At 35.5% G+C, this 27,180-nt stretch overlaps 2 protein-coding genes across 9 annotated transcripts in view; one reads left to right on the forward strand and one right to left on the reverse strand.

The window, feature by feature from the left end:
• The window catches only part of LOC123527701 (phospholipid scramblase 2-like), a 31,090-nt gene extending 28,745 nt beyond the window's left edge, over positions 1–2,345 (reverse strand). Inside the window, exon 1 of one of the 2 annotated variants that reach the window (XM_053523889.1) lies at positions 2,272–2,345. The gene's annotated coding sequence lies outside the window, so the exon portion shown is untranslated. Of the gene's footprint in view, positions 1–2,008; positions 2,139–2,271 lie in introns of those variants that run through there. The other variant, XM_053523890.1, reaches the window with a different exon arrangement.
• Positions 2,346–13,298: 10,953 nt separating this feature from the next.
• The window catches only part of LOC123527702 (chromodomain-helicase-DNA-binding protein Mi-2 homolog), a 48,780-nt gene continuing 34,898 nt past the window's right edge, over positions 13,299–27,180 (forward strand). For 3 of the 7 annotated variants that reach the window (XM_053523893.1, XM_053523892.1, XM_053523894.1), the window contains exons 1-8: positions 13,299–13,511; positions 14,247–14,312; positions 16,310–16,425; positions 23,970–24,050; positions 24,347–24,496; positions 24,821–24,989; positions 25,349–25,546; positions 26,537–26,676. In XM_053523893.1, coding sequence (XP_053379868.1) covers positions 13,445–13,511; positions 14,247–14,312; positions 16,310–16,425; positions 23,970–24,050; positions 24,347–24,496; positions 24,821–24,989; positions 25,349–25,546; positions 26,537–26,676 — 987 coding nt within the window. In that variant the 5' untranslated portion in view covers positions 13,299–13,444. The remainder of the gene's footprint in view (positions 13,512–14,246; positions 14,313–16,309; positions 16,426–23,969; positions 24,051–24,346; positions 24,497–24,820; positions 24,990–25,348; positions 25,547–26,536; positions 26,677–27,180) is intronic. The other 4 variants (XM_053523898.1, XM_053523897.1, XM_053523895.1 and 1 more) reach the window with 3 other exon arrangements.

Below are 27,180 nucleotides of genomic sequence, written 5' to 3' on the forward strand. Positions count from 1 at the left end.
TTCTAAGGGTTAATAAATGATAAATTCTATGGGCATAAAGTTCAGACTTTTGACCAGAAAGTACAAAAAAAAAACAGAATAAAAAAATCTTGAATAATGAAAAAGCGTCAGCAATTTAAATACATGGCGTAAAACGATTTTTGGCAAACAGATTTATGTTAGTGCGGCAAAATAGCTCACAGAGGTAGGATATCCACAATTATCGTTTGACACATTTACCTGTCAATTTATACAGGATATTGAATTCGCTTTAACAAATTAAAGAAGAAACTTTTTTATTGATTAATTTAAAGAACCGAGGCGGTACGATCAAACAGTGATGTGTCATATGGCGCGAAAATATGACGTAATTCCATGACAATCTCGGGCTACTATACCGCTTTGATCTCCACTTCAGATGCCATGATACCGACACACTTCTTTTAGCTCTCCGAAGGGGGTGTTAATTAATGATGAAAACAAGGACAATGACTAAGTTTATGAACAGAATAATTACCGATAATCGTTTACGCTTTTTATTTCGCTTTCAACATTGGGTGGATTATGATTATTGTGACCATATTTTTGGGACACTTTACAAAATAATCATTTTTCGGGAAATAAGTCTTGAGAAAGTGAAAATAACTAGTCCTAACACTTTTGGAAAATATGGTAGGGGCTAGACTTTGATTATTAATACTATCGATGCAGTCATTATGGAGAGCAACTAGATGGTGATTGTGGAGATTGCAAAAATACAGTGAAAAAATGTCTGCTGTGAAAAGGAAATTTAAGAAAAACAAATATGATTGATTACAAAGGAAACATAGTGTACATGAGAATATTATTTGTCTACTATGTGTTAAATTATATTTGAAATTTGCTGTACATTATACTGCTTTCATAACAGTGACAGTATTGCGGCAATTGACAGGCGAGTGGTGGGAAGTTTAATTATCTGTGAAAATATATTATAAACTGACTTGTTGATTTCAAAATGTCTTTAATCAGAAATCGTTTTGAAATGCATTTGTTCGAAGTGAGAAAATCTCAGTTTTCGAATTTCAAGAAATTGACAAGAGCGTAAATGTGTTGAAATATTACAGGCTACTTAGTTTAAATATTTTAATTTTGTTATGCCAGAACAAAGAGCTATAAAAATCTTATACTTCTTTTGCCAGGACAATGGCATAATAAATGTCTGATGTCGGAAAACCCAATCTTGTTTCTGTTCTTAGTAACATGACCAATACGTGCAAGTAGCTTGAAGCTAAAAAATCATCACTTCTGCTTGGATACTGCCATAACCATTGTAAAAGCCTTTTAAAACTCATAAAAAGTTATTATCTATTGAATTAAGCATCAAACACTTGTTGAAAATAAGCTTAATTTAATAGTGTGTTTAGATGCCAAATATCGCGTATTTTCGTGACTATATTGTTTTGTACTTTTAATTAATTTATTTATTTGGGTTTTACGGCGCACCAACACAGTATAGGTTAAATGGCGCCAAACAGGACTACAAATTTTGGTTCCACATCTCATTTACATCGAAATAAAAACATGAGGTATGGAATCAAAATTTGCATACCTGCTGGAATCACAGAGTTACTGCAAAACCAAGTGTTAAGACCCTATTAGTCGCCTCTTACGATCATGCAAGGGTAAGGCAGTGGTTCCAATTCTTTTCATACACAGGTCGTCCCAGAACCACATGGGGCTTGTACATTTAAGCGCAGATGTAGTGAAAACAACATAAAAACACTTTTGATATATAGATCTATATAAAGAAAAAGTGTAGACATGAAAGATACTCAAAGACTTGGTGAACTTTGCCTTATGTGCAGATTAAGTCTGTGCCCATATTGTGTGTGCATGAATAGGGCTATAGGGGTTTATATATTGCAAGCATACATTTAATAGAGCATCTTCAGAGATTATCTATAAGCAATAGGTATTAATAAATAGACTTTATTACTGAGACAACAAACATTTAGAAAAATAAAATATAATAAAATTATTTACCTACCTACCTACCCACTGTAAAAATACTGGGTCGGTAAAGGTCAAACAAACTTAATTTTAATTTAGGCCTAACAAGTTCTATTTTTTTTTTGTTCTAGATCTATAAGCAAGTTTGCTTCTGCTTCGATACGGTGTAGGGTCTTTTACAGCGTAGGGCACCAAGTTGTATAAATTGAGAAATAGTAAAGATGTACGTTTAAATGATTTACATCAGGTACAACGTGTCCTTTGACAAAAGAAAAAGAGTTTCAAAATAACCATTTTTACCTGTGTACTTTGTTTACACTTCACTCTCGGGTAATTCCGGCCGAGTTCGGAAATTCGTTTAGTGAGCGACTCAAAATATTATACGGGTTCATACATGAAGCCACTTTCACGTTCTAGAATATGTAGCAGGCACGTAGGAAGCATTTTCAGATTGGGGGCACACATTTTGTAAATCAGTCGACCTAAATTAAATTACAGAACGTGTTTTTTTTTTTTTTTTTTTTTTTTTTCAAGTTTAAGATGGGCTAAGCACTAGTCTAAATAATGAGACCTCGGGTAGACCGATTTTACATTTTGATATTTTACGTTGTCTACCTAGAGGAGGCGGATATCGACAAGTCAAAAAAATATTAACGATATTCAACTCTCGAGTACAATTATTTGGACTAGGGGCACCCCCCCCCCCCCCCACCCCACCCCCGTGTAGTATTTGTATAAACGCGTGGGTAGATAATCTTCAGCAAATGGTCACCATCCCCACTGGAGGAAATAATATCTTGGACCTCTTTCTCCCAAGTCCATAACACCAGAACTTTACCCCCATTAGGTCCTTCAGATCGCGACATTGTCAGGTTAATACAGGTCAGAGAAATTAAATGCTACAAGAAAGCAAACTGGAATGGCCTCAAAAAATACTTTGAAACGTTTTCAAAGCACTTTCTTGAAGCAAATCATACAGATCCCAATACTGCCTGGTCATCATCAATTTAAGGATGAGCTAAACCGTCTTAGCTCTATCCACATCCCAACTAGATGCACTAAAGTCCGTCGAGATCTCCCATAGGTTACTCCTGCCATCATTAGGCAAATTAGGAAACGGGACCGTCTATTCTCCAAAATAAAAAGGTCAAATTCCCACTCCCACTCCAAAAACCTGGTCAAAGAATATAATTAAACACTTAAAGGGTAAGATACAAAAAGATATTAGGAACATATAGCTATTGGCAGTATTTAGACACCATTTACTGCTGGCTCCAAACCAGGCCAAAACAAAATTTAGTTTATTACTTGTTTGTTAAATAAAAAAGGACAGAAAATTGTGGTGTGAAGGTCAAACATTTGTAGATCCGACAGCTAAAGCCAATATACCAATCGGCAATTTCAATCAGTTTTCTCTCGGCCTCAGCCCCTTAGCCTCGCCCAGCCATGCAAACAGTTGCTGACTCCTGCAAATCAGCCAGTCATGCCCAAGGTCAACATATCCCAGGACGTGTATGAAAAGCTCCTTTAAAACCTAGATCCAAGCAAAGCCTCTGCCCAGGTGAACTAGCTATCACTAGGTTATTAAAAGAATTGCACTTATAAATAACCCCTGTCCTTACTCACATATTCCAAATCTCCCTCAATACTGGTAATGTCCCCAATAGTCATTGCCCCTGCATATAAAAAAGGTCCGAAGTGTAAACCCTCCAATTATCGCCCCATATCCCTCACATGTATCACCACGAAGTTAATGGAACACATCCTGGTCTCCAACATTATGTCCTTCTATGATCAGTTTAATATCCTTAACCCTTATCAACATGGTTTTAGGTCAAAGCACATCTGTGAAACCCAACTAATAAGTTCCTTCTAAGAAGACAGTGACAACTTAGAACTAGCTAGGTCAACAAACAGATATCATAGTCATGGATTTCAGCAAAGCTTTTGATAAGGTAGATCTTCATAAGGGGCCTCCGTGGCCGAGTGGTTAAGGTCACTGACTTCAAATCACTTGCCCCTCATCGATGTTGGTTCGAGCCTCACTCGGGGCGTTGAATTCTTCATGTGAGGAAGCCATCCAGCTGGCTTACGGAAGGTCGGTGGTTCTACCCAGGTGCCCGCTCGTGATGAAATAATGCACGGAGGGGCACCTGGGGTCTTCCTCCACCTTTAAAAGCTGGAAAGTCGCCATATGACCTACCATGTGTCGGTGCGACGTTAAATCCAACAAAGATCTTCATAAACTAGTCCATAAGAAACAAAGATTACGTGTCAACCCACAGGTCACTTTTGGGTCAAGTCCTTCCTTCATTGTCGCACCCAGCAGGTTGTCCTCGAAGGTCACAATTCAGACAATCGCTCCGTCCTCTCTTGTGTCCCTCAAGGCTCGGTCCTTGGACCTTGCCTTTTCCTTTCCTACATAAATGATCTGCCTGAAAGTGTTAAGGGCAAAGTGAGGCTGTTCGCAGATGATACAATAGTCTATGTTACGGTCAAAACCATCAGTGATGCCCAAGCTCTACAGAAAGACCTTTTAAGCCTCGAAACCTGGGAGTCTGATTGGTCCATGGAATTCAATCCAGACAAGTGTAAAGTCCTCAGAATCAGTCGCAAAAGAAACGCTTTAATCTTCCCTTATAAGCTGCATGACATCGAGTTAAAATCGACTTATTCTGCCAAATATCTAAGTGTAACCATCAGCAAAGACCTATCATGGACCAATCATATCAACAACATAACATCCCAAGCAAAACATTCCCTAAGATTCCTCAAACGAAATGTCGAAACCCCAAATAAAAGAGTCAAAGAGGTTGCATATAAAACTTATGTTAGACACCAGTTAGAGTACTTTTCCACCATATGGCATCCATAGCAAAATACCTAACCCTCAAAAGAGAGCAAGTTCAAAGATCTGCAGCAAGATATGTTTATAATGACTACAGTTACACCAGTAGTGTTTCCAAAATGTTAACTTAACTAAACTGGCAAACCATAGAACAACGCCGTAAGATCAGTGCAGTTACAATGTTGTATAAGATTCAACAACACCTTGTTTTTGTTGACCACAGTCACCTTAGAAGATATTTTAATACCGTATTCAAAGACACACTATCATGCAAACTCCTTTTCTCTGCAGAAGTATACGTCTGTGAAACAGCCTCCCTGTGTCTTGCGAGCTAGTCCCTGCTTAGAGATATTTGCTGGGCAGCTGCCACCCTTCTGTCAGTTCTAATTTCAACTTCCTACTTTTACTTTCAACCTGGTCTGTAAAATAGTTCTTTTACTTTATCTTCATGATGCACATAATTTGTGTTTTTTTACTATTTTAACAACTATCCATGACAACGCGCCTGCTAGTCATAATCGTTAATGATTACTAAGCAGCAGAACATAGACATAGACATAGAAGCTGCAGGAAATTAAACTTACAAGTACATATAGCTTATGATGTATCACTAAGCATTAAATATGTTACATGCGAACTACTAACAAGATGGTAACTACAGTATCGCGTAAAAAAAATGCTTATAATATACCATACAAAGCACCGTACGTGGCGACCAACATACTGGTAGTTTAAACAAGTATATACAATTAAAATGACATTGACGTCTATGTTGTACGTTATACTGTCAACCTTGACCATGATATAACGGCGCGCAAGAAAATTCATACATTGTAGTAAAAGTAAGAAAAGAAAAGAAATACGGTCAAGAAATCGGTTGCAGATAGTTAAAAGAAAGATTAAAAGCAGTGCTCCAAACCACTACATCCCAGCAGAGAGACCCATTCGGCTTGCATGGCGCTACCAGGACACAAGGTCCCGCCGACACAGCCCACTCGTCATTTGGAAGTGTAGAAGTAAGGTATCAGATCCACTTAGAAGGGTTGGGACGACTTAAAACTGTAATAGAAAAACAGAATGTTTAAAATTACACATAATAAGAATTTTCACGAATTCCATTTTATCCACCAAATACTGTTTAAAGCTCAAAAGCAAAATTTAATTATTTATACTCCCATGCAGGAAGGTCATTTCAGTCCTGAATTCAGTTGCAGTAAGAAGTGTTCTTAGCAAAACAATTTAGTTGTGAACCATACAAGTTATTTTCTCCTGACTACATAAAATATACTAAGTAGTACTGTCTACATGATGTGCATCACCATTAACGTATTCTACAATGATTTTTTCAATATCTAACAGAATTTCTCATACACCACGAGTACTAATTGGAGTCTCATTTTCAGCTGAGTTTACAGTGTGTTTGTTCCACTGAAAATATTTTTCTTGCATCAAACAAGACTCCCGGTTTTCTTTTTTATTTTATTTAGCACTGACAATATCCTTCAAGAAAATGTAAGTTACAGATATCTCAAATAGGCTCTGGTGGTGCTGCAGACATTGGAACTGTCTAAATTTTGTATAAAAAGGCATAATATTGTTCATGCTTTAACAGGAAAATTAATCAAGTCGCGTAGAATTGCTATTTCTGAAATTTTCAATTAATTATATAATCAATTTAAGTACCATCGTAATTTTTGTATGCCATTAGTATAAAATTTTACTTTCTTTGCAATTTTTGTTGATAATTTAAACTCCATAATGGATCCTAATGGCAAGCTAAAAATATGCCAAACGTCGCATTATTATGACCTCTTATTAACATTTTCGTTATTATTTTGTCTATAAAGAATATTAAAATATTGTATATTTTATTGTAGATAACAATGAAATTTAAACGGTATCCCTATTAAAAGAATTTTCATTTAAAAAATATATTGATTACGTTCATTGAAATCATCACAAATGGTATACTAAGTATATAGTTCTAGCAAATCAAGTTAACTTTAAAATACATGTATAGATCCCATAATTTAAGATACGTGCTCCTAGATTAGTAAACTGAAAAATGACAGAGAGACTCTTTAACCACCATTTGTTATTATTCAAACATGCGAAGCCTTGTTTTTCATAACATGTGCATTTGTTTAACTAAAACTGCTTTCGATGAACAGCATTGGGGGAGGTTCCGTGACCAGATGCTAAAGGTCACTTCGCCGGAGGGGCACTAGGGATCTTCCTTGGAAAGTCGTCGCAGAATTACTTCCGTCCGAATGAACATGGCAAAGATACAAAATTATTACAATGTATTTACATCTTAATTAGTACATCACATACAAATTACCATAACGGTGTTCATCGATGTCATCAGAACACACACGAACAAATCTTCATCATCTGTTTGTAATTAAGGTTAGTTTAAACAAAATTATTTAATCCTATTAGTGGTCTACAGATTTCTTGATCAAAAACTTATGACTGTTGATTCACATTACATTAGACTGTAAGGCCTGTACTGGATCTTTCCAGGAAAGCGGCTTCGCGTGTATTGGTGCTGTACACCGGGCAAGTTAGAGAACCAGACGAGCTAGGCTATGTTTGCCGGACAGGCCTGTATCTAAAAAGGATATTTCTCTCTGACAAAGCCAGAGTTCAGATCAAATCTTTAAAAGGTTCAGTTAAATAAAAGTATACTTGTTTAGTTTTGACTGATTCCACATGTCACACTTCTTACACACTCGCAGTTTTGTGATTGTTTTGTTGTCCAAAACTCTTTCAGTAAAAATATGGATAGAGCTGTATTTGACAGGTAGATTTAAACGGTAAAACCCCTGTCCTCCTCTTAGTGACAGACCTGTCAGAAACAGCTTTCTTTTGTCCTGTATATTCCCATGATTATATTTGGAATTACGGATGTGGTTCTGTGTAAAAACATTTTTTCTAAATGCTTTTCTCTGTTAAAACTCTCTTACGCTAGAATGACGTCACGTCAACGTGCCGTGAGGTCAATGTTTTTGTTGCGACCAAGAAAGAGCGCTACTATATTTTATCTACTGTTTTAGAGTAAGGGAATATTAGAATCGAAATAATGTATACCAAAACCGTATTTTAATACTATTTCTTCACTCAGGCGGTAATACGTCGTACAAATAATTTCACTCGGGCTGCACACTCGTGAAATCATTACGCCCGACGTATAACCGCGCATCGTGCATAAATAAGTGTTAAAACACTCTTTTGCTATAAATTATTTCTTAAATAAAATTAGCTGTGCATTTTATGTAAAGAGGTATGTATTTTGAAACAAAATATCAATATAATTACGTATAATTATATAGTTTTTAGTTTTATAGTTTTATAGTTTATTTACGTCTCATTCATTTACAAACATATTAATTTACATACAGCATAAAACAATTGTATTGTAAAAGACCGTTCTTCCTAGAACTACAAGAGACAATATACATATTCAAATGTGCTTTTATAATACCAGTATGAATAAAACTTCTGTTCAAGGTGAAACTAGCTAAAAGCTGAGAGTTGCAAATCAAATGAGTAATTTAAGAGAGTACATGAATGTATGAATGTGGTGCAACTGACATAATACATAATACATGTACTGCTGTTGAGTGAGTACATGAATTAACTGAGCAAGTGAGTACATGAATACATGTACAGATGTTGAGTTAGTACATGAATGCACGAAGTTGAGTAACTGACCGATTAAGTACATGAATGTACGAAAATTGAGTAAGTGACCGAGTGGGAACAGGAGTGTACAGATGTTGAGTAAGTGACCGAGTAAGTACATAATATATGTACGGGTGTTGAGTGAGTACATGAATGCACGAATGTTGAGTAACTGAGCGAGTGAGTACATACTGGTGTTGCGTGAGTACATGAATGTTGAGTAACTGACCGAGTGACTATAACGTGCATGTATTGGATGTTTTATGAATGTTATATAAGATTGGTGTAAAGTGACGCTATACTTTTAGAACATGAATGAAATGTTTGAAATGGTGTATAATGAAAGAAATGTTGGACTATCCGGGGCTGAAGAGACACACATTTCCCAGAAATAGCCACTTATTGTGTCGAGAATCTATTGTTGAAAAGAAATCATGAGAGATGTTGCACTCATCAGCAAAGTTATTGCGCTCTTTGCTAATCATTCTGGATATATCATCTAGCAATGCATGAATTTTAAATGTGTGTATTCGTGTCTTTTTGGGTACTGTAAATAACATCTCCATAAAAAGTGTAACTGGGAAATAACTTGAGGCAGAAGTGATGTCGTCAGGCGAATTGGTGAAGGGACTATGCCACTTCAATATATACTATTATCAATTAAGGTACACAGTGAGCCATTCTCATGGTAAAGATAAAGGTATAAAGGTAAAGGTTAATTTTATTTACCGTCGCTTTGTGAAACAATGAACGTAACCTCTGTAGAGGTTTTGAGCGAGCGTATTTTAAGAACAGTTAAAACCAATTATACCTTACCCCAGCAATTTGCTGGTACCCATTTACAGCTTGGTCGACTGAAGCAATCGTTGTAAAGTACCTTGCCCAAGGACACACCGCAATGGGAGCAGCCATCGAACCCGGGGCCTTCACCTCCGTAAGAAAACGCCTTAGCCCACTCGGCCAATGCGTCCACATGGTTCAACGCAGTGATATATTAAACGAGATATTGTGAAAAGTGGCTATTACTTAACTCTGGATATTCTAGTATTTCATTTAATAATAAGAGAACAAAGCTTGCACACAATAATATTTGTAACCAGATCATCATTTCAGCAAGCCACTCAGCTGGCTGGCGTTAGGCCAGTATACCTAAAATACGACACAGAAAAGCATCTCATGTCCTCCGTAACCAATAATGAAGGTCTCGATCCAAGGTAAGTAAATTGTAAGTGGAAATAGTTTAGCTGTTTTTGATCCGTACATAAACGTTATGAAAAATAACTTATGAAATACGGTAAGAGAAATAATCTACCATGGGTAGTAAATGCAGATGAGAATAACCGGCACTTGGGTAACTGTTTTGGTTTGGTTGCAACTCGGCAAACTGAGAAAACAGTTACCCTCGAGCTTCATCTACAAACAGTGACAACAGCCTACCCAAAGCGCTACGCACAGCCGCACTGTCTATATAAATTCAAAGCGTGCGTACACTAGAATGCGGGGGGAAATAATGTTGACCTACGCAGGGCATGCGAACGCGCACAAGACAAGCGCACACTCAGACATCTAAAGGCACGAGACAAGCATGCCGGTCCAAGCAGATATTAAAATGGGGGGTAAAAAGACATTTAAAACTAGAGCTATCACTAAAGGTGATTAATAGACCCAGTCGGCGCTGCTTTGAAATAGGTAAATTAAAATGTCTTTGATTTTCAAATGTGACATTGACCTTGAACCTTAGTGACCTGGGCTGTGCACTCTGCATACCTTTTTCATGAGGCTAGTAACTGATGTCGTTTTGTGAAACACTTCTATAGTAGTTAAGAAGGTATAGAGTGGACATCAATTTGAGTTATTTGATTTTTAACCTATTTGATCTATGGCTTCTATTAGCCTAGTTACCCGGGTCACGGGCTCTGCACATCCTCTGGATGAGGTGAACAATTGATACTAGCTTTATGCAATTCTTCCAAGCGGTTTAGAAGATGTGGAGCAAACAAGATGTTATTAAAGAGAGTTTCTAAAAAAAGCTTAAAGCTTCCTACTCAATCCTCTATGTTTGTATATTTGTTAAATTGTAACATTTGTAACTATATCAATAAATACTGTTTAAACCAAGATGTTATTAAAGCTATTCAACATTTGGCCTGGTATACGTGTGACCTTGTCCTTGGATCTATATAGTGGCCTATGATGCAAGCTCTGTACGTCGTCCTGATAACACTTGTTTGTTGAAGATCCTCTTAGCGGTTTAGAAGATATGGAGCGGCAACAAAGTTAAGCTATTTGATATTTGGCCTTCAAGTGTGACCGTGACCTTGAACTAAATGATTCGAGTCATGGGCTCTGCGTGTCGTTTTGATGAAGTCAACAGTTGATACTAGTTTTATGAGAATCTTCCGAACGGTTTAGAAGAAAAAGCGGGCTCGATGTCAAACTGTTTGACCTTTGACCTGTAATTGTGGCATTGTCCTTTGATCTAATGACTTTGGGTGCATGCCCTGCACGTCGTCTTGGTGAAATGAATTTTCGACGCAAATTTCATGAAATCTTCCATGCAAGCGGTTTGGAGGATAACGGACAAAAAGTTATGCTTTTTTTTTAAAGTGTGACCTAGTAACTTAGGATGTGCGCTCTTCACGTCGTCTTCATAAGGTTAAGAATTGGTCTAGGTTTTTATGACAAATTTTCCCAGTGGTTATAATATGAAGACATAGAGGGGACACCAATTATGGGCGTAAGTACGGAAGGACAGACGGACATGCGTGACTCCAATATCACCGTGGCCCTGTGGTTAAGGCGTCCGCCTCGGGATCGGGAGGTCGAAGGTTCGAGCCGTATGGGGAGAGTTCGTCCGGGGATGTTTGTCATGGGACTCGATCCGAAAAGGCCGGTTTGTGAGCCGCGAGTTAGTTAAATGAATGGGTACCGACTTCTATCCGCCTGGGTAGGAGTTGGGGGGTAATTGGTACGCACAATAAAGGTGTCTCATAAGCCAAATTGGCTGGCCCTTTCAATAGGGTGACACTATAATAAACAATACCTTTACCTTTTATATTCCCCATTTACTTTGTGCCTGGGGTATAATAATAACAGGTACACAACCATGACAACGGTTTTCATAGCAATGTAATGTATGGAATGGTATTCATGAAAGGTCGAGGGTGACAGTAATACGACTGAATTAAGGTGGCGTACGCAACAATTATAGGTGGTTAATCAGACGAGCTAATTTTTAATTTTTACTAGATAGATTTGAAATAAATGAATTCTGAAGCTACACGCAATTTCAAATCTTGCCTTGTGGTTCAGACAGGTAAATTAACAAATAATCAAGGCCTTCGAGTTGTTTATCGTCTGATTTAACACGGTTCAGAGTTCAGATGCGTAGGAATTGAATCACGAGGGCGTTAGCCCGAGTGGTTAAATACTGAAGCATCTGAACGATGAACCGTGGTAAATTAAACGATAAATAACAAGGAGGCCTTGATTGTTTTCATTCTGACATGCTCATTGATATATTTTAATAGATATTATACTGGACTTCGTTTACGCGAGGAGTAATGTATCGAACGTCATGCGGCAATAATCATAATTGACGTCATAATGCTCTCTTACCGGTCCGCGCGTCAACCGTTGTTTATCGCAGAATATATAGAGCTTGATTTTCTTCTTTGTTTAACTGGAAATCAAATCGAGCCATGTTTAGAAGGTAAATTTTATTTATTTACCGTCACTTTATAAAACAATGAACATAATATATATGCTCTGTAGAGCTTTTGAACAACCCTAATTTAAGAGCAATTAAAACCAATTATACATTATCCCCAGCAATTTGCGGGTAACCATTTACAGTTGGGTCGACTGCGGCAATGGTGATAAAGTACCTTTCCCAAGCTAGGGTACATCGCAATGGGAGTAGCCGGAATCGAACCCGGGACATTCACTTCGATCCGTATGAAAGCGTCTTAATCCGCTCGACCAATACTTCCATTAACAGACACAGACCTGTGGCAGTAGCGTACATAGAATACAGTATGGGCCCATGAGCCATATACACTTAAATTTATTACAATTAGGCCTATGTTTTCTGAGAAAAAAAAATGACAAAAAGTCATTTTGAAAAAAAAATGCACCTGTGACAATAAGCCACAGGGGCAAAAAAAATCAAAATGACTTTTTGGCATTTCTTTCCTTAGAAAACATAATTAAAATCCTGGTGGTGTAAATTTAGTTTAGAATATATACGACTGAAGCTATATTCATTTTGTTTCTTAGTAACTTTTCAATTTTTGATGAGGATCTTAACTTGAGCTGGGAATATTGCAGTTCTAAAAGCGTTCAAGGTTAAATTTATTTTTTTTTCTAAATCGGCCTAAGTTAGGCAGGCAGGCCTACATTCCTTTTCAGGTAGGTCTAGTTCATAATTAGAAATTACGCGATTTCTGAAATTTTGATCTAAGATTTTAAGTATTTCAGGATATTAATAGATTCTTTATTTAAAAAAAAAAAGACTTAAAAACACGGTCTAAATTGAGAGTTATTTTAAAGCAGAATTTCCCCTATACAGATACATGTAATATATATACAACATGCATGCAGTTAGCTTTCAGGATCAATACAATATTAATAATAATTGATGCGACTTTTAATTTTCTCTGCAATAATATTTTTGTCTGTATCCGAATATGATATTACTTTTATCCTGTATCTATTTTAATGCAAATCGCGCATAATTTGCAAAATCGATACCACGTGACCGCTCATTAATTCGTACTACTATGGGATAGAAATCCAATCAGTGACGTCACGCGCTTCTTGATCGGGATGCGGTGAAAAAGTTGATTACACAAACTAATCAAAGATTATCTTTACTTATTTATTTCAAATCGTTACAAGACTTTGCAGATTTGTGACTGAATATAAGATCAGTCTAACATGGCTGCTGTGGAGAGAAGTGATGAAGAGTTTGAGGAAGGAATGGAACTAGAAGAAGGCGTTGAAGGTAAATCCATTGTTGTGTTAATTTTCGGCAAACTAATTACACCGGTTGACACATTTAAACTACACCATGCAAGTGTTTTACTTGTTGTAAGCTAACATATTTAGTGACATCTAACTTTTCAGAGTTTTGAATGTGAGATGAATGTAAAATATTTGGATTCTGAAGCTTAAAAGTCTGTCACATGTGGTTTTCATGTCGAGGTATACTCGAGATTGTCTTTTGTTCATTTGCATATTTTCTTTGATGTGTGTTCTATTTTTAGAAACAGTGGGATTTTCTGCAACAAAGAGGCAATCGCCATATATTTTCCTTGTACTAGTTTTTCATGATAATTGTTAGGTTGGTCAGTCTTAATTAGTTCATAGTGCCATCGTATTGTCTTAACTGAACAATAAATTGGACGAGTTTTGGAAATTGTTGACAGTACTGCGCATGCGCGAAGTGAAACTAAAGTAGGTCGACTTGCCGGCAGCTCTAGCGATTACATCTATTTAATGCTAAATGAAGATTACATTATAAAGAAATATTGAATGACAAGGAATGAAAATGATAAATAATTGAAAAGATTATTTTTTTAGTTACATCATGATACATGCTTCTTTCATTTTCTTGTGTAAAGAAACATCTTACCTACTTTCACTTTCAGTTTAATGGGTAGATAAGCATTCCGTTTTGGTAATAGGGTTAGTTAGGTATAACTGTGTTCACGGAATTAAATGTTTGGTTAATTTACAGAGTATGATGACACAACCCAATCGTCTTTACCTGCTGGTCATGGTGACGAGCACGTTAGGGTGCCTCGTAAGTACAGCTCGTGCTATTAAAGTATCCATGCTTTATCATAGATATATTTGGTATATTTGTTTAGCTGGCAGTTAGGCCAATCACCCTGTATATATACCTGGTTTTGTCATTGGTTCATCGTTTGCTACCCACACTTTGTTCACTGTAAAATGTTATTGTCTGGCTAATTAACCATTCATCTTTCCAACATAATTTTGCAAATTGTTGCTTAAATTTATAACAGTGCTGTTTTAATTGACGAGTACGCAAAAGCATTTAAAAGTTATCATTTTAGCAAATCGAGACATATCTCTCCTTTTTTTAAACAAATATGTCTGAATGTTTGTATCACATGACTTAATTGAAATTTCCAGTTCTGTACTATGGCATGGTTCTTAATGCTGTGTTCACACACAGATTTAAGACTAAATTAGTTTCTGTCTGTGACCAGTCACACTTAAGATAAATAAATCTAACTGACATCTTTATTTGTCTTCACTCACAAATAGAGCTTCAAGCAAATAATCAGAATAAAAGTGGCAGTTTTATTACTTTTAGAGTTTATCAGTGTGGTTTGAATTGTTGTGCAACAGATCATATTTTAACCTTGCAGCTTCACGTTTGTATTTCATTTTCATCTCGGGGGATGGAGTCATTTTGCATCAACAGATTTTAACACACTTTCTTTGGCATGAATTTTTAACTTGGTTCAGTCCCAGGATTCACATTTTATATTTCTTCTATTCAAAGACATCAATTTTAAATCCTGCATGTTAAATATACTATATTAGCTTCATATGTAGCCCTTTGCATGTCTTCTTGCATGTAGATAAAAACAAGACTGACAACTTGTATCTTAGAAAATGCCTAGACCTGTTTGGTGATGTCTTTAATTTAAGGCTTTTGTGCAGTAGATAAAGCCTAATAATGGTAATGAATGAGTGCTGATGTGCAAAAAGCTTTGCCAAAAACCAATGTTAGGACTTTGTGAAAGGCCTGGGATTTTTCAGGACTGGCCCTGATTTCAGGCTTTTGATTGTCAGAATTTCTCTATATAACTCTATTGATAAAAAGGCATTTTAGGATTTAGAAAGTAGGTTTTCAGACAGAATCCCACTGTTGTGACCAGTATGGATCCAGATCAGCTTGCACATCCTTGAAGTCTGATCTGGATTCATACTGTTCCATTATCAGTTGCATACAAAAGCTGGAATCGATAAATGCACAGTATGGATGTGCACTGATCTAGATGTTACCTTGGAGAGTGATCCTACCCTGTCTGTGAAGGTGACAGTTACATTGATGTCCGCATCCAAAGCTTGGAACTTTAAAGTTTTGTGGCACTTCATTTATCTCTGATTACTTGTTAGAACTGTGTCAAACTTGAAAATGATATTTTAGTTACGTAGTTTTCTTTGATATGAAAACTGTGTGTTGTTGGGTCAGTCTACACTGATACTTTTAGTTCTTTTACCTAATGTCTCTCTTACCACTAACATACTACTTAGTGAGGTTTGCATACATTTACTTGGTTATAAAATGGCGGCTGAGGACCATACTCTGAACTCAAGCATTTGATTGGTTGTTGCTGAGAACAGACTTAAAATTGACCAATGATATAATTGTGTTCTGAGACTGGTGTTCAAACCCAGTTGTGTAACCTTGAACCCAGGCATAGGGATATATGGATCTATGACAAGTGTCTGGATGACTCCATAATTGTATAAGTAAAGTTCAACTTTATTTTGATAACTAGCAATGGACAGACAATCAGAAAAAAGCTACGTCGTACGATCTTAGGGTCAAAATTTTACAAACAGTTACTAGCTGAAAAGCCTGGTGATAATCTTACACAATCATTGGATATTTTTAGACAGGACTTTTGTTGACAGACAGACTGGTATATATTTGATTGTGTTGGCAGAATGGCAAGAAATTTAATCACATTGACATAATGGTATATATATTTGATTAGTGGACAGACTGGTAAATATTTGATTGTGTGCTTCTTACAGAAGAGGAAGTTGATGGAGAGGAAGATGCAGGGGAGAAGAAAGGAAAGAAGAGGAAGAAGAAAGATGGGAGTGGAAAGAAGAAGAAAAAGAAAAAGAAGCATCATCATGATGATGACGTAAGTAATTTAGGCATATTTTTGTTTGAAGATGTTTGTAGTTGATGTAATGAAGATGTAAGCAATCAGTGTAATGAGGATTCAGGTAGCCAGTGTAAGGAAGATGTTAGTAGTCAGTGTAAGGAAAATATAAATAGTCAGTGTAAGGAAGATGTTAGTAGTCAGTGTAAGGAAAATATAAATAGTCAGTGTAAGGAAGATGTTAGTAGTCAGTGTAAGGAAAATATAAATAGTCAGTGTAATGAAGATGTTAGTAGTCAGTGTAAGGAAAATATAAATAGTCAGTGTAATGAAGATGTTAGTAGTCAGTGTAAGGAAAATATAAATAGTCAGTGTAATGAAGATGTTAGTAGTCAGTGTAATGAAGATGTGAGTAGTCAGTGTAATGAAGATGTAGGTAGTCAATGTAATGAAGATATAAGTAGTCTACGTAATGAAAATACAAGTAGTCAATTTAATGAAAATATAAGTCGTCAGTGTAATGAAGATGTAAGTAATCAATGTAATAAAGATATAAGTAGACACTGTAATGAAAATATAAGTAGTTGGTGTAATGAGGATGTAAGTAGTCAATGTAATGAAGATGTGAGTAGTCAATGTAATGAAAGTATAAGTAGCAGGGGTGTAGAAATGTTTTGGAGTAGCAGGAAAATCAAGCAAAGTAGAAGGAAGGGGGGTCTGGGGGTCCTCCCCCAGTAGGGGTCAAGGGGACAACGTCCCTTGTGGGGGGATCAGGGGGGCGAAGCACCCCGAGCCGACAGTGATTTTTACCTCTCTGGAAGACAAAACTCGAGTCATCTGAGGCAGGTTTTTCATCATTTATTTGGCTTGTTGATGAATTTAATTATGTAAAAGGAAATTCAAAAAACATTTATAATTGGCACATATAATATTGACTAGTAGACACAATTTTACATTGACTAGAAAATGGCAGTATTTGGAACATCACCAACTGTTCTATCATTAGTCATCACTATCATAATCAGACTGAGAATCAGATTCATTCATTTCAAGTCTACATGATTTGTCATAAGCCAACAACTCTGCTCTAATAATATCAGAAATTTCTTCCCTGCTAATGACATTTTCAGCCACTGAATCAGTTTGAACCTCTGCTTCTGAAAAACATTTCACTACACTTGCAGTGGCTGTGCTTTTAGAAATTTTACCTGTAGGCAGTTTCTTTCTTTTTTTCTTTGATAACCAAAGCATGACAGAAGCCTTACAGACCTCATCACACTCATTACTTGAGACCTCTGGACCATTTATGCTAACATTCATTAGTACCTGAAGCATATCATTTTTCAGACTTGACCTCAGCCTAGTTTTAATTCGTTTTACTGCACTAGCTCCACGTTCAGGCCATGCATTTGAGACAGGGAGTGACAGTAAAATATCAGCAAGGTCACTAAGAATGGGGTAGAAATAGTTCAAACTCACTAACCTTTTCAGGCACTCATTTTGAGGTTTGACTTCATCCTCAGAGTTCCACCTTAACAAGTCATATTTTAACTTGCCCCATTCAGCAGTGAGCTCATCTTTGTCAAGATCAAAGTACTCTGCAATTACCTGTATATCCTTAACACCATAACTTTTGAATGCTGGATCATTTTTACCAGGAACCTTGTTTGCATCAATGACAGCCAAAGATGACAAAATTGGCAGAGTGTTGCCAAATCTGGCTTCAATATTCTTTTTTAATGCATCTATATATTTTCTACACAGATACTTCATGCCTGTAATGTCATGGTCCGAGGGTTGTAATTCTAGCATGCTCAAACAACCATCAGTTTCAAGATCTTTACACAGTTTTTCAACTGGGGACAAGCTGTCTGCTATTTCATCAAGCTTGTCATTCGTGTATTGGATGGAAGGGAGTACTTGACAAAGGCCTATGGTTCCTAGCTGAAAGGTCTTGCTAAGCTGATCAAGATGGGGCAAAACTTCTGCCAAGATATAAACAGCACTGACAAACTTGAAACTTCTGATTTTAATGAGTAAGCCAAGTGCAGCTGAATCACTGCTTTGCAGTTTGTTTAGAGTCTGCAACACAGTAGGATATTCCTTGAGGATAGCTTGTACTGAGCTATTAAAAGACAGCCACCTAGTCTGACAAGCTTTTTTCAGCCTATGCATAGCTACATTCTTACTTTTATCTACTGTAAACAGTAATGACTTCATTTCAGTTTGGACTTTGAAATACACAGCTAACTTTTTAGGAGAATTTTCAAATAATTTCCACAACTGAACTAGCCACAACTTAACTTGTTTAAAGTAGGTTGCATCTTCTAATGTGTCAGTACAAGCTAAAGCTAGCCTATGACAAATGCAGTGAATGCTAATCAGTTTAGGATTCACCTCTTTCTTAAGTCTGGCTGCAACCCCATTTTGCTTGCCAGTCATAACAGATGCACCATCTGAAACAAAAGATGACAGTTTTCCAATTTCAAGCTCAAAGTCTGTTAAAGTTTTAACAATCATCTGTGTTATAGTCTGAGCATTAGCAGAATCAGACTCTTCCAGCAAATTATCTATGGACAGAAATACTGTTTTAATATCTTTCTCAGCTCTGTCATAAAACTGTACAAATGTAACCATTTGCTCATAAACAGAAACATCAGTGACATCATCAACAAGTATACCAAAGTGTGGTGCTTTCTTTAGTTTTTCTAAAACAGAACACTCAAGAGCTTCACCCAATACCAAAAACATCTCTCTTAATGATGGCCTTGACTTATGGTCAAAATATTTCATTTCTTCTAACCCTAACTTTTCTATCAGTTGTATCAATGACTCGGCTTTTTTGTTAGGTATTTCCTCTTTAACAAGCCAGTAAATTGTTCTAAAAACCTTCAACAAAACTGTATCTGAGACTTTATCATGTTCATCTATTTCTTTTTGGAAATAGGAGACTCGTTGTAAAAGTTCAGTAGTTACAGCAGTTTTGTGCTGCTGGGTCATAACATGGTCATCCAATGCCTGTAAACGTAATCTTGAGCTGGCTTCCTTGTTAAATGTCTTGGATTTGTTCTGGGGATTGAAGCAGTCATGTTTCTTACACAATAAACAGTATATGCCCTCTCCTTCAACATAAGTAGCCCACCAAATACCTGTTTTGTCACAGTATGACACTTTTTTGTCCAACCAACTATGCTGAAACTTATATTTCATAGAAAGCATACGACTTTCTTCATTCTTAGAAAGGCTGCAACAACCCGCGAAACATTTATCATGATGGTGAGTAACTTTCTGTGCAAATAGATCATCCACTAAAGATACAACTTCAATGGCCTTAGGTACATCTGAGCTATCCTGTGACTTTGATACTTTAGATGATTCTGCATCAGGTCTTGCTTCACTTGCTTCATGACTTTGCGACTTTTTCTGCTCTGTATCATCAGAACCTTGAACATTAAAATATATGCATTCAGTCTTTGCTGATATAGGTTACCATATTACAGAGTAGCAGAAAAGAATATATATTTGTTGAACTGGTTTAATTCTTGATTATTTCTGCATGTAAGCAAACTTAATTATAAAATGTGTTGAAAACATTTTTGGACAGGTTCAGTCTTTGTACCTACCAGTACACTTGGGCATCTGACAGTTTTCTGCAGACTCTTTCAGTTTACTATCATCAGGAATGGAAGTGGCTTGACCTGGTTGATCAGAACCTGAAATTATTGACAAATTTAATTTTATTAACTGATTAAATATTGAATCTGAAACACACTTACAAAACTTATAATTCATTTATAAATTAAAAAGTACGTAATCTATCATTTCAGTTTCACACTGCCAAATATAGACTATAGTTATGACAAACAGAATCAAAGTCAATTTATTATATATTTTTACTGTCAAAATCAGTATTAGAAAAATTCTATTTCAAAACAAATATCGTACATTTAGTTTTCTTAGCTATCTCTGGGGTATTCTCTGGGTCAGAATCATTGGGTTCTTCTGAAACAAAAAAAAGCAAACATTTATGAAAATCTGAACAATGTCCAATCATAATATTACAGATTAAATATTTAAATGAAATCTAAGTCAATATTTTGAGGTTCAACACTCGTAACAATTCCTCAAGACTCAAAGAATATTCTGCTTATCCATTTCAAGCCCCTCCCCCCTTAAAACAAAACAAAAATGCAAAATGAATGGTAATTAGTGGTCAAAAGTTCATACGAAAACAAAGCATATGACTGACCCACCAAACTTCTTCAAGAGAGTTGCTGTAAACCAGTGTCATATAATTACAACAGAGATTCACAACAGTCAACACGCAAATTCTAGATCTGGTTCTAATACACAAACGAGTTGTGTTTTGTGTACTTTATTAAATAAAAACTTAAATATCTTTGATTAAAAGTCAGATCTAGTTAATAAATAACGTGTGTGTGTGTATGTGTTTTTTGTTTTTGTTTATTTGTTTGTTTTTCGTTTAGTGACACGCTTGCGAGCCGCATTATGCGGCACATATATATGTACTTTCGTATTGTGTATTCCAGGTTTCCCGCGACAACAAATCAGTCTGTGAAAACAAAAACTTGTAGATTCAGTTGCATAAAACAAAAATATCGGTCTATCACGCTGGTATAAACTTGTAGATTCAGTTGCATGATATACGTTTTACTTACTACGCTTCCTCTGTGGTTGAAAAAAACAATCAAGTGTTTTTTGCTTGACCTTGTCACCCTCCATTGCGGTGTACACACCGTAAAATTTCACTAGAGGGATGCGACTAATGACGTCACGCACCGAGCTAATGCTGCAAGTGCGTGTTTAAAAATAGCAACGGGTTTTTCAGCGGAAGTAAACAAATTATTTACTCACCAGGTGGGTACAACTATAGATTGAGCCAATGCAGCTTCGTATACCATCAAGTTTCCGCGGATTTGAACACAAAATTGACAAAATTTATTTTCGATGTTGCGGAAAAAGTAGCCGGTGAGAATGCTCAAATAGCCGGTTGATTTTTCCGGCTTCCGGCCCATTTCTACACCCCTGAGTAGTCAGTGTAATGAAGCTGTAAGTAGTCAGTGTAATGAAGATGTGAGTAGTCAATGTAATGAAAATACAAGTAGTCAATTTAATGAAAATATAAGTTGTCAGTGTAATGAAGATGTAAGTAATCAATGTAATAAAGATATAGGTAGTCAATGTAATGAAAATATAAGTAGTCAATGTAATGAACATGTAAGTAGTCATTGTAATGAAGATGTAAGAAGTCAATGTAATGAAGATGTGAGAAGTCATTGTAATGATGATGTAAGTAGTCAATGTAATGAAGGTGTGAGAAATCATTGTAGTGAAGATATAAGTAGTCAATGTAATGAAGATGTGAGAAGTCATTGTAATGAAGATATAAGTAGTTAGTGTAATGAAGATGTGACAAGTCAGTGTAATGAAGATATAAGTAGTCAGTGTAATGAAGATGTGACAAGTCATTATAATGAAGATATAAGTAGTCAATGTACTGAAGATGTGAGAAGTCATTGTAATGAAGACGCAAGTAGTCAGTGTAATGAAGATGTGAGAAGTCATTGTAATGAAGATATAAGTAGTCAAGGTAATGACGATGTGAGAAATCACTGTAATGAAGATATAAGTAGTCAATGTAATGAAGATGTGAGAAGTCATTATAATGAAGATATAAGTAGCCAATGTAATGAAGATGTGAGAAGTCAGTGTAATGAAGATATAAGTAGTCAGTGTAATGAAGATGTGACAAGTCATTATAATGAAGATATAAGTAGTCAATGTACTGAAGATGTGAGAAGTCATTGTAATGAAGACGCAAGTAGTCAATGTAATGAAGATGTGAGAAGTCATTGTAATGAAGATATAAGTAGTCAGTGTAATGAAGATGTGAGAAGTCACTGTAATGAAGATATAAGTAGTCAATGTAATGAAGATGTGAGTAGTCAATGTAATGAAAGTATAAGTAGTCAGTATAATGACGCTGTAAGAAGTCAATGTAATGAAGATGTGAGTAGTCAATGTAATGAAAATACAAGTAGTCAGTTTAATGAAAATATAAGTCGTCAGTGTAATGAAGATGTAAGTAATCAATGTAATAAATAGGGCTGTCATCAATAGAAACGATATCGATGTATCAACGATATTTTTTGGTCGATCGATTATCGATTCCCATTTTCAAAAATCGATATTTTACAGAGAGAAAAAACAACTGTCTAGATAAACACTCAGACCCTCTAAAACAACTTTTTCTGCCTGCAAAAATGTGCCGAAAGTAACGGAAGTTGTCAAAAAAGGTCATGTCTAACTTGTACCGTAGCAGTCTTTTCAGACTTTGCAGTGTAATGAAGATGTGAGAAGTCAGTGTAATGAAGATATAAGTAGTCAGTGTAATGAAGATGTAACAAGTCATTATAATGAAGATATAAGTAGTCAATATACTGAAGATGTGAGAAGTCATTGTAATGAAGACGCAAGTAGTCAATGTAATGAAGATGTGAGAAGTCATTGTAATGAAGATATAAGTAGTCAAGGTAATGAAGATGTGAGAAGTCACTGTAATGAAGATATAAGTAGTCAAGGTAATGAAGATGTGAGAAGTCATTGTAGTGAAGATATAAGTAGTCAATGTAATGAAGATGTGAGAAGTCATTGTAATGAAGATATAAGTAGTCAATATAATGAAGATGTGAGAAGTCAGTGTAATGAAGATATAAGTAGTCAGTGTAATGAAGATGTGAGAAGTCATTATAATGAAGATATAAGTGGTCAGTGTACTGAAGATGTGAGAAGTCATTGTAATGAAGACGCAAGTAGTCAATGTAATGAAGATGTGAGAAGTCATTGTAATGAAGATATAAGTAGTCAAGGTAATGAAGATGTGAGAAGTCATTGTAATGAAGACGCAAGTAGTCAGTGTAATGAAGATGTTAGAAGTCATTGTCATGAAGATATAAGTAGTCAAGGTAATGAAGATGTGAGAAGTCTCTGTAATGAAGATATAAGTAGTTAGTGTAATGAAGATATAAGTAAGTGTAATGAAGATGTGAGAAGTCATTGTTATGAAGACATATGTAGTCAATGTAATGAAGATGTGAGAAGTCATTGTAATGAAGACACAAGTAGTCAATGTAATGAACATGTGAGAAGTCATTGTAATGAAGATATAAGTAGTCAAGGTAATGAAGATGTGAGAAGTCACTGTAATGAAGATATAAGTAGTCAGTGTAATGAAAATATAAATAGTCAATTTAATGAAGATATCAGTAGTCAATGTAACTAATGAAGATGTTAATAGTCAGTGTAATGAAGATGTAAGTAGTTGATCTATGTAAGATTATCAGTTTCTGTAAAAATATGACAGGTAGGAGTATTGCATGCTCATTTAAAGGAAATAGTGATTAGTGACAACTATGTTGTATAAGGTTTTACTAATTTAGACTATCAGTCTGAGCAATTGGAAAAGGTTACATTAATTTGAAGATTAACATAAATTAATAATAAAGAATTGGGAATAGTAGAAAGTAAAATTGGTTAAGGAAAGTATTTAATTGTATTTTCAGGGTTCTGATGAAGAGAAACATAAGAAAAAGAAGAAAGATAAGGCCATGCTTGACCTGGGCACACCTCGTGATAGACCTAGGGTACGTTCCTCATCATCTTCTAATATATTGCCAAAGTATTCTCTTAATTGATCTCATAACTGGCATTTTTAAGTTTGATTTTAGTTGAAATCTTTTGTAAATGGGTTTATAGAAGAGTTTGAAGAAAATCAGTCGCTTATGTAGGTTGTTAGATAAAAGTATGGGCTATTAGACAAGAAAAGGAGTTATATAACTATTGCTGTGCATAATATTGTTGCTTAAAGAATCTACCAACTTATTGTTTTGTGTGTAAATACAATGTAATTGTTTCCATATGAATTATTCTATTGTGACAGCCTGGTCCCGAAACATCAGAGGATATAGCCAGAAAGAATGGTCTAGCAAATATTGAACTGGAGTACACTGATGAAGACTTTGAGGCCCTGACAAACTACAAACTGTTCAGAGAGCATATCCAGCCTTTACTTGCAGAACAAAATCCAAAGGTATCTAAAACAAGAAATACTTGCACCAGCTTGTAATTGGAGCAAGGTTGCTATACTTACTGGGAACACTTCTATTTTCATTAGAAGAAAGAAATTGTGAATTTTTGGACTGTTATACATGCTGCTTCTTGGTTTGGAGTCAAGCATTTATAAGTTACGGCAAGTTAGACAATTTTATCATTGTCATGGTTGATTCATAACATTCAAACAACATTTCTGTTTGTTTTAACTAGTGCTCAAGTTTTTTTAAAAAAAAAGAGAAGATATATGTGATTATATCTTTAACAGTATTTTCAGTATTACAACAAACTTGCTTTCCAACAGGTTCCCCAGGCAAAACTAGTCACACTTATTGCTGCAAAATGGAGAGAATTTGCTGCTGCAGCTGGTCAGTACAAGAAATCCAAGGTGGGACTTGTCAGTCCAACCACAGAGGCCCCGCCCACAGAGAAACTCACAGAGACCCCAACACCTGCTGTTAAACCAGAATCTGGTAAGTAAGTTTAGTAGGGTATTTGTTTGACAAACAAAAACAAAAAAATCTCTACTTTCAGTTTTAGTCTGAAGTTTTTCATATAAATATTTTTGCCTTCGAGGTTAACAGTACAAGATTACAAATCTTTAACTTCTCAGATTTATTCTGAAAATAGTTCTGAAATAAATGAAAAATCAAAACAGGTTGAAGGAGAAAACTGTAAAGTAGGCTTGGAAACAAAACATACATTCTGCCATATTTAGATTAAATATAAAGTTCTTAAAATGTGTCACAAACACTGTGTTTACAAGGTCAGTGAATATGTTGTAACATTGGTTTGTTTTGATAACAGTAACAAATGGAACTATTTCTTTTAGATGAAGATACAGCAGAAGATTACTACACTGAAGAAAAAGCGTCCACTGGTAAGAAGAAGCGAGGACGGAAACCAAAGAATGTGGAACCGGAGGAGGTTGAGGAGGAGGAGCCAGTGGAGGAAGAATACATTGAGGAGAAACCAACAAAACGTCGACGAGCTACAAAAAAATCAAAGAAAGCTCTTGATGCTATGGATGGTAATAAGTGTATACTTTCAGATATAAAGTTTATAGAAATAATTATACGGGTGAACTATAGTTGAAACTGGATATCTTGAACTTGCTTATCTGGAAATTCTGACTATCACGAAGACATTCGATCCGTTGGAACTTGAGATGCAAAGTTTCAACTGTATATAGAAAGGTCCATTTACACTTAGAACATTCAGAAATATACATTGCAGATTTTCTTAAATTTACAAGAAAAGAACTTTAGTAGATAGTTTTGTTAGTCACAGTATTTTCATGTGTGAAACAAAGATGTATGACCCCTAGGCAGATAAATTCACAAATATACTTGCTTTGTAATAATATAATGCATAATAGATATGTTGCAGGTCAAAATCTGTGTTTAATGTACTAATTGTATTTTATGAAAATCAGAGTTGAACAGCTTGTGAAATCTGCTGACATGCATAAGATGGGCATTGTATATATACATTTGTATAAATGATGCATTTTCACTGAATAAAATTGTTGTTTATATTCTTTTCTACTATAGAATCTTTAGTGTGTGGTTATGTAGTAAAGTTTAAAGGTACTTACCCATACATTTTAGATGAAAAATAATTTCTCTCAAAAATTCATAAAAAGTGAGTACCCTGAAAGTGACTAGTGGTACAAACTTACTGACACAAAATGTTTGCAAGACATTCTTATAAATAACCAGAAATATTGTGTAGAAGGTAGAAAACCATTGCAACTGCCTTTTAAATAATGCAAAAAATTTGCATTCTTGAATTTTACGAATATCTAACTCTTATTTTCATCCACTTTATAATTTTTAAGTGTCATATATACATTCTATGCTAAACTTGGCAACAAGAACATGTTGAAAAATCTCTCCTAAACTGGATGAGCAGCTTTAAAAGTACACATTCTTACAAGAATAGTTTGACATGTTGAAATTTCATACATCTAATATTTCTAACATTTGAACATGATTTGCCTTGTTTCTTATACTAAAAGGAACAATGCTTTCAGATGAGGAATATGATGATGAAGAATTCGTAGAAGAAAAGCCGAAGAAGAAACGAGGACCAAAGAAAAAGAAAGGGGCAGATTACGATGATGTCATTGAAGAGGAGGAGGATGAAGAATCTTTTCAGGTAAATTTACGAGAAAATATTTGGAAAAAATTTTGTGATCTTGGAAGATTTTCTGTATATGATAGTGTTTGTTTTGCAGGTTTTTGTGTGGCGTTTTCTTGTAAGCTGTTCACCAAGTGACAACAAGATAGGTGAAAATTTTCCAGCTTATTCCAGAATTCAAATTTTTGCTTGCTGCTTGTTAAGAAATATTATATCTCACTTTGATATTTGTCGCTGAATAGAATCATTGGAGTTCAGTTGTTAGGGAATTATATCATGAGGGTGCAGCCCGAGTGATATAATAATACGCATCTGAACTACAAACAATTATTTTATAGAAGAGAATATCACAAAATGAGTATATTATTTCGATTCTAACATGTTTTCAAGGATTTTAAAGTACATCTTTGATGACATCTATTAAATATTTGCCAGTTTTCTGTCGGTTTCTTTTCCAGCGCGCTGCTATGCCAGTTGATGCTATGACGTTATAATTGACATCAGAAAAATCTGCCTTTTTTG

The sequence above is a fragment of the Mercenaria mercenaria genome, chromosome 14 (assembly GCF_021730395.1).
Source record: "Mercenaria mercenaria strain notata chromosome 14, MADL_Memer_1, whole genome shotgun sequence".
Taxonomy (NCBI): domain Eukaryota; kingdom Metazoa; phylum Mollusca; class Bivalvia; order Venerida; family Veneridae; genus Mercenaria; species Mercenaria mercenaria.